Raw genomic sequence first — 15,989 nt, forward strand, 5'->3', positions numbered from 1 at the left:
CAGAGGTAGGCTCGTCAAGGAACATCAGAAGTTCAGGCTTGGAAGCCAACTCGACACCAATAGTCAATCGCTTTCGCTGCTCGGCGTTAAGACCTTGACCAACCGTGCCAATAATAGCCCCAGCAATTTCGCGCATCTCCAGAAGATCGATGATGGTTTCGCAGTAGGCCATCTTCTCCTCTCGTGGGACTTCCTTGGGTTGACGTAGAAGGGCCGAGAATTGAAGCGCCTCGCGGACTGTAGCGGTCGGTTCGTGGATGTCCATCTGTTCAGCGAAGCCAGTCGCGCGCTGGAAGGACTTGGGAAGCGGTCGGCCGTCGACGAGGAAGTCACCAGTGATGGTACCAAAGTTGAGACGCTGGGCCAAACCGTTGAGGAGGGTTGTCTTTCCGGCACCTGGGAATGTTAGCTAGTGAAGATGGGGTGCAATTATGCAACGTACCTGAAGCGCCCATAAGAGCAGTGAGTTTGCCTGGGCGAACGTAGCCTTGGACGTCCTGAAGAAGCTTCCTTTCACCCTTCTCAAAGGGGATCGTGTAGTTGATGTTCTGGAATGTGAAGACGGTCTCGTTCTTGGCTACTTCCTGGGTGACCTCCTCGTCGCTCTTGTTGCGCTCAGCGCCAGCAGTCGCGGCAGGATCGCTTTGACCAGACTCCTCATCTTTGTTCTCACCCTTGGCTCGACCTCCAGTAGCGATTGACTCCTCGACCTTCTTGGGAACTTGGCCGCGCTTGAAGACAGTAATGGCACCACCGCCAACATTTGGCTTCATGCGCTCCATACCCAGAGCAGTGAGGAAGACAAAGAAGAAAAAGAAAGCCCACAGGAAGCCAAAGTTGCGCCAAAGATGTGAACGGGTGTAGGTGAATGACTGCTGGATATAGTCGGCACCGGACACAGTGGTCGATCCGGGCTGTGAGCCTGCCAGTGCACAACCTTGGTTCTGAGAGGAGATACCAGGACCTTGTGGGACGAGGTATTGACCTTCGCAAGTGAGCTCAAGATTGTAAAACTCATTTGCCATGAGACACTCAAAGCCGTACTGAATCCAATTGATCCATCGCAACCACCCGAACCACGGATGCATCGAGTCTGGCGGGATCAGATAACCGGTGTACACGACCAGGATCTGAATAGCAACACCAGTAAATCTTGTCGCAACATCGAGTGTTCCGCACCAAGCAGAGATAGCACGGAAGAAAGCATAAGTCACCATAGTGACAAGCCAGAGGATGAGACACGAGATGAAGAACTGGGACGCAGTACGAGCCAGGTTCGCCATGAAGTAGATAAGCACGTTGAAGATAATAACCTGGATAAACACAAGCGGTACATCCACCACCGTCTGCGCAATAGCAAACGCCGCGGGCCGGTAGAAGGAGAAGGACTTGTGCTTGAGAAGAATTGGCTTTGACTCGAATGCAGCTGTCTGCTCAGCCAGGGCAAGAAGGGCGTTGAACAAGAGGAGGAAGAACAGAGCACCACCACGAGGAAATGCACCAGCAGCTGTATCAGGAAGATTGAAGAAAAGCGAACCGACGATGAGACCTTGGAACAGAAGACCACCCCATTTACCGAAGAGAGAGGCTTTGTCGCCGAACATGACGAGGAATTGGCGGTGCGTGCAGGCAATGACCTGCTTGTGAAAGGCAATCTCGTAGTTCTTCTTCTTGCTCTTCTCCGACTCGTGCGCGCGACGCTCCTCGGCAAGAGTCTGCAATTCGCCCTCAAACTCCTCGATGTCGCGGAGGTTCTTCTGGTAATCTTCACTTCGGCGGTAGGCATCGGAGAACTCCTCAGGCGTGCGTGGGATACGGTTCTCCCAGCCCTTGCGGATACTGCGCTCGTGGTCATCCGTGACCGAGGTGAGGAAATCGGCGGTGGTCCAGCGCTCAGGACAGTCGAAGCCAAGATCGAGGAAGTACTTCTTCGCATCTTCAGAGCGACCATAGTAGAGACACTTGCCCTGGTCGATCAGCAGCACCTTATCGACGAGGTCGTATAGAGTTTCACCGGCTTGGTAAAGAGATACAGCGGTGGAAGTGTCGGCCATATTGGTCATGGCGCGAATTGACTTGACGTACTCGACAGCGGTGCTGGCGTCCAGACCCTTACTGGAGTTATCCCATCCTTGTACCGAAGCACGAGTGATCATTGCCTCTGCAATAGATACACGCTTGCGTTCGCCGCCTGATACACCTCGAATGAACTCATTGCCTACTTTTGTGCCGAGCGTGTGCTCAATCCAGAAGAGCTTGGTAACGACTCGAAGGAACTCGCGAACGTAGTCCTGTCGGGTCTCACCTTCGAGACGAGACTCTTTACCAGGCGTACGAGTCTGCAGGGCGAATGTGAGGGTTCGCTTGACAGAGAGTGTAGCATAATGCAAGTCATCCTCTGGGTTGTAAATGATCTCGCCTCGGAAATCTTTGGCCATGGTCGAAGCGTCTGTTCCACCGTAGGTAACATCTCCCTCGACAGACTCGAAACCAGAACGCTGGTTACAGAAGGTCTTGAGGAAGGTACTGCATCCAGCTCCAGGACGACCGAGCACAAGAAGAAGTTCACCGGGTCGCACACAACCGTCAAAGTTGCTGATGAGATCGCGAACTGGTGGTTTCGCAAGAGCAGCCTTGGGCCCTTGGGTAAACAGCTTGCCAAGCTTGCGTGGGAGACTCAAAAAAAAATCACCCACGGTAGGCTGGAGACTGGAACCCAGACCAACACCACGAACAGTCAATCCGCGAAAGATGACACCGCTATGGCGAGTCTTTTCCTCCTCGCTCTGCTGCTGGCGCTTCTGGCCGAAGATGCGCGACATGAGTCTGTCGAGTTCTTCATTGTCCTCGTGCTCATCTTCTTTCTCGGCCGGGGTACTCGCATTCGTCTTGCGGCGCGACAGGACGCGAAAAAGGTCCTCTTCAGTACGGTGACGCTTCTCGAGAGGTGGTTTTTCGGGGTGTTCCTTTTCGTTCGTGTTGGACTTTATGGGTGCGAAAACGGGCTCGTCGGGGGAAGAAGAGTCATCGTTGACGATGGTGCTGTTCTTTCGCTTTCCATCTGTGGATGCATCGCGGGGTGCAAGGATTGTGTTCGAAGATGAGCGTCGACCAGAAAGTGGTGGTGCATTTCCGCGATTGAAGTCGGATGTTTGCTCTGTTGGAACGTTGTTGTTTTCGTGTTGGTGGTGCTGTGCAGCTAAGTAACCCCCAGCAGCAGCCCCTGCGGCAGATGCGCCAAGTGCCGCTGAAGTGCCGTTGTGGTGGTTATCGTTACCGTTACCGCTGTAACTGTAATTGTCCTGCCCAGAAGTGACATTGTCATAGGTCGACGCTCCTGTATTACGAGCTGGGGCTCCCAAGCCAGCCTCATGTTTATCGGCGCTATCGACAGTGGGCGTCAACTGGTTCATCGAGTTGACACTGGGCGTCACAGGGAAACCGCCTGGGATATCCTCATCCCGAGGCGTAGGTCTCTCGTCAGCCATTGTGAGAAACTGTAGACCGACTGTGACAGGCCTACTATCTCATTACTGTCTAACTATCTCTATTTCCTGGATAATATTTTCTATAATAAACAAGACTTTCTCTAGTAAATGATTTATCTATGACGACACTGGATCTACCGCAATCGGCATTTCGGACAACTTTCTGAGAGCGACGGCTTTGGCGAAACGTTGAAAGGATGCTTTTGGTGGAGTTATCGCGTCATAGACTTTAAGCTTAACTGGGTGGATGTTCGCACTACCCTAGAGACTCTCCGTAGCTTCCGAGAGCTCTACAGTTGACGTTTTAATAGCATCAGGGTTGATGGGAGCTTTCCCACATGTTAATTGCGTTGTTTGCGCTACTAATGACGATTCGATCGTGAAACAGCGGGCTTTTAAACTGTCCGACGCCGATTCAGTGGTTGGAGGTTGTCGTCAGCTGGGATAAACTAAACCAGAGCCAAGGCTACGGGAAGATGTTCAGCTCTAAGGACGGGTCATACACTGACATTCATTCAAGGGTAAAGTTATCAGATCAAAGGTTACCCCGTACTGTACTGCTTGAGACGTTCCTGAAAATCCATGCCCGGGTTAATTTTAATTTTATCGGTCCCGAGGAGACAAGAGTGCGTCGGCTTAGGGCTTCAGTTGACCGTTTGATGATCTGACATTCCTCTGCGTACACCGTCCTGTCGCTTTCGAGCGATGGCTGCATCGAAGACATTGTGGCGACGCAGGTAAGATAGTACGTAGTAATTGTCTCGTGTAACACGAAACGCCAAAGGCTGAATCGTGTGACAGAATTGGGCAAGAATTGCGAGTTGCATCGAAAAGTGCAATTACAATGCAATGTAATGTGCCCCGCCATTTCAATCATATTCAATGTGCAATCAAATGCTGTTGGGCGCGTGTCTCAGGTACAGTAATAGTAATTAGTCTGAAGACACCACGCTTGATGATGGCCATGGTTTCCTGCACAAGCTTCAATCGAGCCCCGTCATTTTGTTAAAACCCAAGCTCATTGCACCAAATACGACGAGTCAGGCTAAACATTCAGACTACCAGGGATTCTCGTTTATTCCAGGGAAGACATACCAGCTACCTGGATGGCACACATACAGCGTCTCTCGCGGTAGCTCATGTCAGATTTATTCCTCCGATGATCTTCGGATCAGGCTGACATTAAACAGTTCAGAAGCAGCGTCTTGCATCTTTGCCCTGAGGTTTGTCTCATGTAGATTTCCCTTTGCATCGGGAGCTCTCCGACGAGCCTGTGAGATGTCGAGGTGTAGAGACCAAAAGAAGAAGAGGAGCATGCAGCTGGAGAAATTGCAAAGGTGACCATGCATATTGGCCACCCGCACATGGAGAGATTGTCTAGGATGTGGTAAATCATTCGATGCTTGAGTCGCGGGTATAGTACTAAAAAAAAAAGGAAATAAACAGACAAGAGAATCGTGCTAACGCGACGCGCTCTTTTCGCTTCTATTTTTTTGGTGTTGATGGACCGGGCTGGTCTTGTTACCCTAAAGTAAGGCATTGTGTCCCTTGTACAGCTGAGAGTATCGAGATTGTCAGATGGGATTGTCCGTTGATCATGCGCAATTGATTTGTCCATTCGAGCAATTGTCCCCCTCAATTGAGGCAGTCACAATGCAGGAAAGTGACTGATAAACAGCTTGCAACACCGTGAGTCGACCCTCCTTACATTTCTCCATCGTCGATGGCGTACCAGCTTCATCCTTGCATGGATGTCAGGCCTCTGTCTGTCTTGCCCAGAGCCAAGAGGCAAAATGCACAACCAATAGCGTCTGCCATGCCAATCATCTCTAAGGGACACAAGCTCCGAAGGATCTCAACGAATAAAGATCCAAGGGAGCGAATCAGCTTTGTGCTCCCCGCCAACGCCTTGTGCTACACAAGCTCCAAGGGTATTCGACAGCGATGCATGCACTTACAGTCAAAAACATCAGCAGAGATCTTCCACGCCGAATGGTGGCAGAGACATACATCTTGCGGGCAGGCAGTTAGGGCATGCGCGCGGTTACGATTAGCACGGATATATGTCTGTGATGAAGGAATTGCTTCTGCTTGAACGCATGCTTGTACCCGTTATTGTTGTTGACCGGGGCAGTCGAAAGACTCAGAGGGCTGGAAAACTATATGAAGAAGAGACTCCCCAGGACGAACAAGTCGAGACGAATCGTTCAAGCCAAATCATTCAAGCCAAGTTACTCCTTTTTGCAATCATGTGTCAAAAGCCCACAGCCAACAACCGTCAAAAGAAGGGCGACAGCCAACAGCAACAAGACGGCTCCTGTACCGAAGCTTCGTGTGCACAAGGCGACATTGACCCCAGTCGCCCTCAATACATTGAAACGTTTCAGGTGCCAGCTTCCCAAGGCCCTATGACACAGGACTATGATCATCGGTCCATGATCACCGTCCAGTCCCAGAATCAATCACCGCAGGACATTTGGTTTGTGAGTCCTACACAACGCGTGCTCTACCAGCCCATGCAATGGTGGGATACTGCGCCTGAAGGTCCACCACCGGGAGCAACTCCAGCCGATAACGCAGCAGAGCCAAAGACGAATGGAAACACGACCAAGGGCTCTCCAACGTGAGAGACTTTGTCGAACAGGACACAACAAGACACCAACGTGAGGGACTTGGTTGAACAAGACACCAACATTTCTATACATGAACGATACGACACACGAATGTAATATACGAAGATAAGGCGCATTATGGCGAACACGAACACATATCTTTTCAGGGCATGTCATACGTATATGGATGGATTGGCATTTATCTGCATTTCACGAAAGGGAAGCAAGGCTTTTTCACGTCTGTATGGAGTTGAAACCGAGGTTCATTGTACTACTGTACTAGCATTAGCGAACACGATCTAAAAAGAACCATATCATCATCGTTTGAACTTTAACACTCAAACCTCCATTTGACGTCTTCCCACCCTTGCCTTCTCTTGATCTTCGCACCTAGCCCAGCGCCATACTTCTCGGGGCGGACCGTTCCGCCCGCAAGCTGAGGACCGAGCATCTTCATATCGCCAAAGGCCATACCCGTAGCCTCAACGTCGAAACCAAGGAACAGAGAAGAGGCAAAGCCAATGATCTCCGCGAAGGCAAAGTTGCGACCGGGGCACAGGTGACGTCCTCCGCCGAAGGGTATGTACGCTGCTTTGCGTCTCCGCTCCTCATCGGAGTTACGCTTGGAAGACGGGAGAAAACGCTCCGGGTTGAAGGTGTTGACGTCTGAGCCCCAGACACTTTCCTCGTAGTGCGCCACACCAGCAGGAAGCTGCATGTCTGTACCCTTCTTAAGGATATACGTTGTTCCTTCGGGTGTCGTGACGTTTATGTCCTCCAATATGCGACGTATGCTAACAGATTGATTGACGAGCCGCATCGTTTCGCGATAGCAGCTTACAAGTAAAGGAAGCTTGGTGTCAAATTCTGCAATGTCAAACGTAACCGTCTTTCTTCCATTATCATGCGCCACCTCAGCTGCGGCTTCGGCTTCGGCTCGAATGCGTGTGAGAAGTTCGGGTCGATCGAGGATGTAGAGCAGAAGCCAGTACAGCGTAGGCACGGCATTGAGCGTCGCGACATTAGGCAGAATGACCTCAATCTTTCCAATTTCGAATCCAGTGAGGCCAGTTTTGCGCAGGGCGCCGGCGCGGTTGCGGACGATGGACGATACAGAGTGGTCGGTGACGTCGTGGTCTTCTGAGTACCATTTGCAAGTGACGGCTTGCAGGGTGGAGCGCGCTTTGTAGGCTTTTGGCATCGTTACGGAGGGGAAGAGGGAGAGCAGGAAGTATGGGACCGATTCTTCGAAGCACCTGTGTGGGCGTCTGTTAGCAATCATGTTGAGTAGGGGATGCTGGCTTGACTTACCACATGTCTTCGATCAGTGATGGCTTGGATGCGAAAGGATCGGTGTCGCCGTACAGAGCTTTGGTAGTAGCAAGCGACATAACATCGCGACACCAAAGATATAGGTTCTCGACTTGTATACCTCCAGCTATGACCGATTCCTTGCCATGCGTGTCTTCATGCGCGCGCAGCGTTCCATTGCTCATAGAATCCAGCGTCGCCGAGATGCAGCCCAAGAACTGGACATTCATCTGATGCAGACTTGCAGTCTGGAAGCTCGTGTGTATCGCCTCAGTGAATTCATCGTAAACGCCTGGTGCCCTGATCTTCTGGAACTCTTCGTGCGTCAGGTCGAATGTTTTCTTAGCGTAGTCGATTGAGAAAGGTTCGGCCGACGCGGTCTTGTTGCGGAGGAGGGACTGAAGAAGATTGGGATCGAAGACGAGGTAGAGCTTGCCATTTAGCATGGGTAGCGTCGCGATTAGGTGCTTAGGGTTCGCATGGCTGGTGATGTTGTCAGTGCTTGGAAACCTGTGATTGAGAAAGTAGGAGACGAACTGAACGATTCTGCCGTAATCTGCTTGGTGACGAATGATGCCGACAATATGACCTATCCATGGAATTGTCGGTTTGACTGTTGGCGGTTCACGTGGGTGGAGACGTGGGGTCAGCACATAGTTTAGCAGGGACAGAGCCACTACCGTCGCTAAAACCGCTGTGGTCCACGCTGTAGAAAGGTTGAGGACTCCACTGCGAAGGTCCAAGCACGTCTGGAACAAGAAGCTACTCGATTGCGAATCCATTGTGTATGTACAGGAGAGAAGATGAGATAGAGTCGTGGTTAAATTTATCGTATTGTGTCTGCGCACTTTGGCCTTTTTCCAGGAGTCCTAAATGATTAGTGCTGATGTGAGATAAGACTTCGAGAATTGGAGCCAGAACAGGTCGGTCTGACAGTCCAAACGAGGAACGAAAATTCGTGATGGTCGTTTGTCGACGCCCGACCTTCAAGCAGAGTCGCGATGATGCTGAGCTGTACTATGGCCACTTGCCCATCAGGGAACAACTTGTTGATGTTATTTATCCACTTAATTGTGAGGTTAGTGGCGCATCTCGTTTCGTAGCCTGGAGCCCAATAGAGCTTCATGCCTGTGAATCGAGATCATCACTTGGCATACAATACAAATAGAGCTATCGCAATTGACCGAATGCATTTATTAACGGGCAGATATCCCTGAGAGCACGGTGAGTTATATACGTTGACCCTAGAGTCACACTCAAAGCTTCGCAACCGGCTTCTCCGCAATGACCTTCGCCTTCAAAATACGTCTCAGAATCTTCCCACTAGGAGACTTTGGCACAATATCCAGAATTCTCACACCACCCTTCAACCATTTGTGCCTCGCCTTATGCTCCTCAACATGCTTATGCACAGCTTTCACGACGTCTTCATCAGAGACACCCTGTGCTTCCTTGCTCTTCACGACAAAGGCCAAGGGTACTTCTCCTGCGCGCTCGTCCACAATGCCAATTACTGCGCTGTCGGAGACGTAGGGATGGTCGAGAAGATGGGCCTCCAATTCCGCAGGCGCAACTTGATGACCCTGCAATGATTAGTATATAATCAAATGAAGCCGTTTGTGGATGGACATACCTTGACTTTAATAAGTTCCTTGATGCGGTCTACCACAAAGAAATGCTCGAAGCCGCGCTCTGACTTCCTCACGAGTACTTCATCGCCTGTTCTTAACCAGCGCCCATCCTCGCGCCACACAAATGTCTCGGCGTTGGCCTTCTCGTTGTGTAAATAGCCTAGCACGACGTTTGGACCTTGCACGTATAATTCGCCTGGTGTTTCGTAATCGGTGACCTCGTTGCCGTTTTGGTCGATAATCTTGACTATAGCGCCGGGGAGTAAAGACCCAGATGAGCCAAGGAGGGGGTCTGCTTCGCTGGTGTGAAAGACCGATGGTGAGGATTCCGTCAATCCTGTTTACTATCAGTATACTTCAATTGCTAGTTATCTGGGTGCGTGGGACTTACCGTAGCCCTGGCTGATTCGCCATTTGGGATAAAGCTCCAACAACTTCTGGATCGTTTCACTTCCCAACGGCGCAGCGCCCGAGAAGATAAGCCTCACAGAACTGAGATCATACTTCCGACACATATCCTGACTGCTCAAGAGTTGTACAATGATGGGTGGTACCACACTAAGTTGCTCAATGCGGAACTTCTGGATGGCAGCTAGCAGTTGTTCGAGCTGGAAGCGCTGCATAACGACTATCTCGTCACCTCGATACTGCGCAATGTGCGCGATTGTGACAAGACCATAGATGTGGCTGAAGGGGAGTAAACCGAGGGCGACCTGTGTGTCGATACCATCTTGTTTTCGGGTACTCGTCTCGTATGTGTGGATCATGAGGGTGCATGCGATAACGTTGTAGTGAGAGATCATAACTGCTTTCTACATTGTGTCAGACAGGAATTCACCAAGAGAACGGCTTTACTTACCGGGAGACCAGATGTGCCACTCGAGTAGCAAAGATACGCAACCTGTCTCTTACCCTGTCCTGGGACCCATGCAGGGATCGACAAAGGTGGAAGATCCTGACCCTCCGAGATGAGGTCTTCAATTGACTTTAAGGATGCATGTGGAGAAGTCTCTGGTAGAGGAAGCAGGAAAATGTGCTTTTCGGAGATTCCAACAGCCTTGGCTGCTTTCAGGGCAGTGTCGAGGAGAGGCGCGCAAGTGAAGAGCGCTTTCGCACCGGATGATCGAAGTTGGTGTTCTAGCTCAGACGGCGAATGCGCTGAACTAGCAGGCGTAACAATGCCATCTACGCGATGAATGGCGTGCGTGACCGGGATGTAATCAATCTGATCATTTCGTTAGCATAGATCATCAAATTCAGAGATGGGCTACTCACTGTGTTGAGAGCGTAGATGGCTACGACTCTATCCCAAGCTGTTCCATCGTGAGCATCGAATGCGACATTCTTGGCCAACCCCCGCGCCAGACAGTCAACACGCTGAGCGACTTCAGCGGCAGAGCGAGATTGACCGGTCACACCACATGTATAAGGGTTTCTTGAGCTGGAGAAGTCTTTTCTGCCTGCTTTGTTTGTGTTGATGAAGTCCGCGACACTGATTGAGTCGGGAATGTCTGTCTTTGTTAGATGTTTGTGCCATTCAATTGAGTTTGGAGGGATACGTACTGGGGAGCTGGGGGGCCCAAGATGGAGGATGGAACGCCATTATGTCAATTAAAATTGGATATGAACAAAGATAGGTCAGTCTAGTGATTTGACTTTAGCCAAGATCTAAACAAGAATAGAGATGATTGCGACGTAGAGTAATTTGTACTTGTCCGTCCTCTGCTTACCTCGGTATGCTTGCGCGGCATTAATACCGAGTTAAATGGCGATCAACGAGGCCCCTATTCTGGGGCAAACACCCAATTAGAACGGGGAAAGATGAGGCTGATGTCCACAAATCTGGGGAAGCGAATGATTCAAGAACGCTGTTGAGGAAATACAACGGAAACTACTCGGTAGATGTACCTCGGACTTCACCATAAGTTGGCGCCATAATCTACTCGCGGGAATAATTATTATTCTATGTGTGATCCAAGAATCTGTGTCTATCTTCACATTTTAAACTTCCTCTTTGCGCCAGACAAAACCTCAGCACATCGTCTCGCGCTATCCGACTTCTTACCCAAAATCCACAACGCCCTAATGCACTCCTCTGCCTGCGCCAACTTCTCACCCACCTCTCCACTATCCTCAAACACCTTCAAATCATTTGCCTCACCCATCCAATAAATCGCCGTCTTCGAAAAAGCACGTATCAGAATTATGGTCCACGGCTCAGTCAAGATCATGCTCTCATTCAGAGCGTGGTGAAACTCGCTGGGTAGCGGTACACTGGGTGTTGTTACACGCGCGAGGTCGGAGAGTTCTTTCGCACTTCGCTCCCGAATGCGGAGAATCCATTTACTATTTGTACGGGATTGGCTTTGGGCTGGGAGACCAAGGGAGTTGGTGTCGATGTGCTCTATTAAATCGGCGAGGAGAAGAACACCAAGATGCATGTGGGCGGAGATGCAGAGGAACCAGCTCTGAATGCGCCCAGGGATGGAGTCGTAGTTTTCGAGGAGCTCCCTGAAGAACGTGCCACTATGCATGTTAGGTGTGGTCAGTGCTAATAGGGGCAGTTGGACTTACTGAGTCATGTTCCAATAGCGATAGACTCGCACAGACCTCTCGATCACTTCCTCAATCTTCTCTGCGCTCTCACCCTGTCTCAGCACGGTTTGGAGATACGCAACATGCCTGAACATCAAAACCTTGACAGGTGCGGATCTAGTCACTGCTTCTGCGGCTTCCTCATATGAACAAGGCCAGTGGACAACCAGTTTAGGCTTGTCCAAGCTATCCTGTATGAACAGCGGGACGTTCCAATCCGTGTCACCACGCGCATCATCGTGCTGACTATTCGCATCGACCACGACAACAGGCCTCTCAGCCATGGACGAGCTGACCGTGTCGAACATAACCGTAAGCCAGTAAATGAGACTAACTGTACTTTGGTCTTCGGTGCTCATTAACGATAGAGTCACTGGTCTCTTCTTTCTGCTGGTCTTGGTGATTCCCCTTCGCTCCGCATCATAACGATACTTCAACGTATGCATTTTTCTAGCTGCGCGTTCCATGTAGATTGGTGGACCATCGTTCTCGATGATATCCGATATCTCCTCGGTGATTGCTTCCGCGTCGTAAGCACCGGTAGAGCAGCCTATCTCATCGTATGCCGAATCGTCTGGTGAGAGGGGTTTCTGGGTAAGCCCGAAGATCATCTCAGCGCAGACAACTCGAAATGACTCGACGTCAGCAACTTCATCAAGTGCTCTTCGAGCCTGGTCCCACAAGTTCCGCTGAAGATGGCGATCAAACTCTTCCGTCATTTCATCCATGTACTCATTCAGCGGGTTGTCGTTCATCCCTGCCATGGAAGGATACCGCTCCCGCTGACGACGTGAGCCTTGAGCCCACTGTGTTGCAAAAGCCATGATAGAGAGGTGGAGAGCCTTTGCAACTGCTGATTCACGCTGTCTTGATACATGAATGAGTTGTGCCGATTGAGCTCCACGGTCAAGGTTCAGCGTTCGTCGTAGGACTCTATTCGTCCATGATGAGCCCCATTCTGCGAATGAGCTTGGCTTGTTGAGGTCTTTCGAACCTCCAAACGGGCATGTCACCTCGTTTAGCCAGCACGAAAGATTATGCTCCAGCACGTCGTGGTATATTTGCAACAGGTTTGTCGATATTAACTGGTTGTTCGACCGCATCATCATGGACTGGTCGACCGAGAAGGATGACAGCGAGCTGTATTGGGTGTCGCTCCAAGTATTCGAGACACGACGACGCTTTGCCCTTGTGTGTGTGTCGTTCTCGTTGACCGTTCCGTTGGGGCTGGATGATGATATGAGGGATTGCTCGCTGAGATTGATCTCGGGAAGTTGTGTAAGTGAGAACACGTCGAATTGGTCCGGCGAGGGTTGTGTCGGTGGCTCGTCGAAGAACTCCAATGGTTCGCACAAGATGTCCGATGGCGGATTGAGGTCTTTGAAACCAAGTCCATAGAGGCTAGCATCTAGCGGGTCGCTGTCGTGGGGTTTGAAGTCGAAAGGTAATGTATCAAGAGAGTCGCCTAGAAACGAGGGGGCATTAAGATCTTGCACCCCAGAGCCCGTATCTGAGAACTCGAAAACGGGAGGGAGGGATTGGGAAACATAGGAAGCCGCGGTCGATTCTGCATCGAGGCTTGAATCATCTGCTCCCACAGAGGTTGTCGGTGAGCGACTCTTCTCTGATGACGGACGTCTTTGAGGAAATATGCACTCAATGCCCGCCTCACCGCGAGCAGCAGCGGTCAGGGCGTACGACACCTGAATCTGAGTCCAGGCCCAGTTCATAGTACATTTCTTGTTAGTCTTGATGCAATAAGAGCAAGGCGAAGATTGAACTAGTGGTGCTGCAGCATGTTAGTCAACGAATCGGAGTGCGGAGACATGACATACGCTTCTCCCCGACAATCATCTTGCCATCGCGAAGAGGATCCATGTTCTTGGGCAACTCCAGCTGTGGCGCATCACAACCCCGCTTTGATCTTCTGCATTGGTCGCAGGCATACTGTTGTCTCTTCATTGTGTCGACCGCCTTGAGGGTATATGGATATTAATGAGTTATTAATGAAGATTGAAGACGGGATTGCAGGGAGAGGACATGCACAAGAAAGAAAAGAGTGGGTGGCCGCCCAGTTATCAGTTCCTGATTTCTACCCCAGTTCTGTGTCCCCCACTTCGACCATTTTAGGTCCGGATCCCCGGATTAGACGATGTTGGGGCTTGCAAAGCTTCCCCGCGTTCTTTGCTATTTTGGTTTAGTTGGTGTGTCGATTTTCAGAGACGGTGTACTGAGTCACGATGGTTTCAGGATAGGTAGTTACGGTAATCGAATTGCCGGGCCTATGACTTCTACTTATAGCTACAAAATTGACTTATAAATCTCAGTCTCAACTTCTGCCCAAAGATCCAAAACCTTGCTATCAGCGAATGGTAGAATTTGTGTGCACACAATACCGGCAATACCATGTTCACGATCCGCCCACCACCATAAGTTAGCGAGTCCTGCCCACTGAACAGTGGACTTGGACCGCCCAGACGGGCCACCATTGGTGAGCATAAAGGTCAATCCCCAGCCCTTTGACGTGTTAGTGAGTATTTGCAAGATGGTAGAGGAACATACCTGGGGAGGATCACCCTCCACGTGATACAACTCCTTGATTGGGTTGGTAAGATCAGGTTTCGCTGCAGGAATACCCTGGCGGGCAAAGTTGGGGAACTTCTCGATGCTGTTGCTGAACATGAGATCGATCGTTTCTTCAAGAAGAACTCGGTTTCCCGTCTTTGGGCATGCTCCTCCGTTCAGGAGCATACTCAGTATCTCTGTTAAGATTAGCGATATTCCTCATGGAGTCATGGTTGTATATCTGACGTACTTCCATATTCTTGTGGCTGCGCAAACATGCCAGCTCCACCGCTATTGAAGATGGAAGCAACCTCCTCTTTGTTATCTGGATCGATAACTAACGGAAGGCGCTGAAGATGATCCCGAACCCGAAGTGTTCCATCTTGTTCTCTGTGGTGCATGTAGGCTAGCTTGGAACGCATAGCCTTGTCCGGGAACATGCTCATGCTTTTGATACCAAGAGGTTGGAACACCTGTTTCTGGAGATAATCGTTCAGGCTAAGACCGCTGGTACGTTCAACAGCTATACCGGCCCAATCGATACCAGTCTAAATAGGTCAGTGAATGCTTGATGGGTGAAGTTGGTTGACCTACGCCGTACTCCCAGCCCTCACCGGGTTGGAACAGAAGAGGCAGAGAAATGAGATCCTCAATCCTGCCGGAGAACTCATCCACACCCGCTGGCCGAGTCCAATCTCGTAGCCGCTCATTGAAGAAAGTATACCCAAAGCCAGCGGTATGCGTCAACAGCATTCGCAAAGTGATCAGATTCTTCTTCTCTTCAAAACTTCCATCAGGCTTCAGAACTTTCATCGTCTTCAGCTCCGGTAGGATATTCTCACAATGTTCACCATCGTCCAATTTGAGTTTCCCTTGCTCGACGAGTTGCATGCAGGCAATACCTGCAAGCATCTTCGTGCAGGAAGCGATCCAGAAGATATTGTCCAAAGTCATCGGTTCGTTCGTTCCGATACCCCTCGTTCCTGATGAGTGAGCGAATATCTCGCCATTACGATCCACAGCTACGATGGTAGTGCCGGGTATACCTGTCTTTGGATCGGCGCAGGCATCGTCAATTATCGCTTTGACCTTGGCCGTTGCTTGGGCATCGAGAGGCATGTTTGCTGTACGTATTTCACAATAAACTTGGAAAGATAGAAAGTTCTTTAAGCTTAATTGAACATAGTAATAGACTATTTATGGCTGTATGACTTCAATGCAACTTGACATGTGACGGCGAACAGACATCCACGATGTAACGCATTTCTGAGCTTATGCAGCTTACCGGCAGGCAAACCAAACTTGCCAAGCTACAGTCAACTTCCTAAACAGCAATCTGCTTCTATTATTCTGTCAACCATATCGGCACAGGCCTCTCACAACCCCGCATCAACCGCCAACCCTTTTCTGTAAGTGCTGATCCCTTCCTCTTCGACTGCGGAGCCGTGACCGCAACTCCAAACAGTGGCTGTGCGCAGACTTCATCCTTGATGATTGCGGGGTAAGTTAGGTTGGCAGTCTGAGTAAGAGATTCAGGGTACAGGCTCCATGAAGTTTGTACGATGGACCGCTGGATAAGGAGAACTTTCCTGTTGTCCTGCCATTGGTGGGAGCTAGTCAAAAAAAGAAAGACTTCGTGTTCAGGGCCTGTTCACACCTTAGTGGGCCTTGTTCATCAAAACCATGCAGGGCTTTGCGAAAGTGGATGACAGGGAGCTATACTTAGGAACTATCAGAAAGGTATATGAGATAAAATTACTGCTCTATCTAGCACATACGACCAAAGG

The 15,989-nt window shown here is 50.3% G+C and overlaps 3 protein-coding genes across 3 annotated transcripts; 1 reads left to right on the forward strand and 2 right to left on the reverse strand.

The window, feature by feature from the left end:
* Positions 1-5,560: 5,560 nt before the first annotated feature.
* On the forward strand, positions 5,561-6,115 carry FIESC28_06548 (uncharacterized protein; the record flags this gene model as incomplete). The annotated part of the gene is made up of 1 exon (XM_031160691.1): positions 5,561-6,115. The coding sequence occupies one exon, from the start codon at positions 5,561-5,563 to the stop codon at positions 6,113-6,115; it is 555 nt and encodes a 184-aa protein (XP_031015248.1).
* Positions 6,116-6,431: 316 nt separating this feature from the next.
* On the reverse strand, positions 6,432-8,193 carry FIESC28_06549 (uncharacterized protein; the record flags this gene model as incomplete). Its single annotated transcript, XM_031160692.1, has 2 exons — positions 6,432-7,356; positions 7,412-8,193. The coding sequence occupies 2 exons, from the start codon at positions 8,191-8,193 to the stop codon at positions 6,432-6,434; spliced, it is 1,707 nt and encodes a 568-aa protein (XP_031015249.1).
* A 474-nt stretch (positions 8,194-8,667) lies between these two features.
* On the reverse strand, positions 8,668-15,321 carry FIESC28_06550 (uncharacterized protein; the record flags this gene model as incomplete). The annotated part of the gene is made up of 12 exons (XM_031160693.1): positions 8,668-8,994; positions 9,045-9,379; positions 9,434-9,854; positions 9,902-10,267; positions 10,318-10,553; positions 11,108-11,568; positions 11,617-13,426; positions 13,473-13,564; positions 13,952-14,154; positions 14,200-14,399; positions 14,453-14,750; positions 14,797-15,321. The coding sequence occupies 12 exons, from the start codon at positions 15,319-15,321 to the stop codon at positions 8,668-8,670; spliced, it is 5,274 nt and encodes a 1,757-aa protein (XP_031015250.1).
* Positions 15,322-15,989: the final 668 nt, after the last annotated feature.

Source organism: Fusarium coffeatum, assembly GCF_003316985.1.
Source record: "Fusarium coffeatum strain FIESC_28 chromosome Unknown BRIP53273_contig_141, whole genome shotgun sequence".
Lineage (NCBI taxonomy): Eukaryota > Fungi > Ascomycota > Sordariomycetes > Hypocreales > Nectriaceae > Fusarium > Fusarium coffeatum.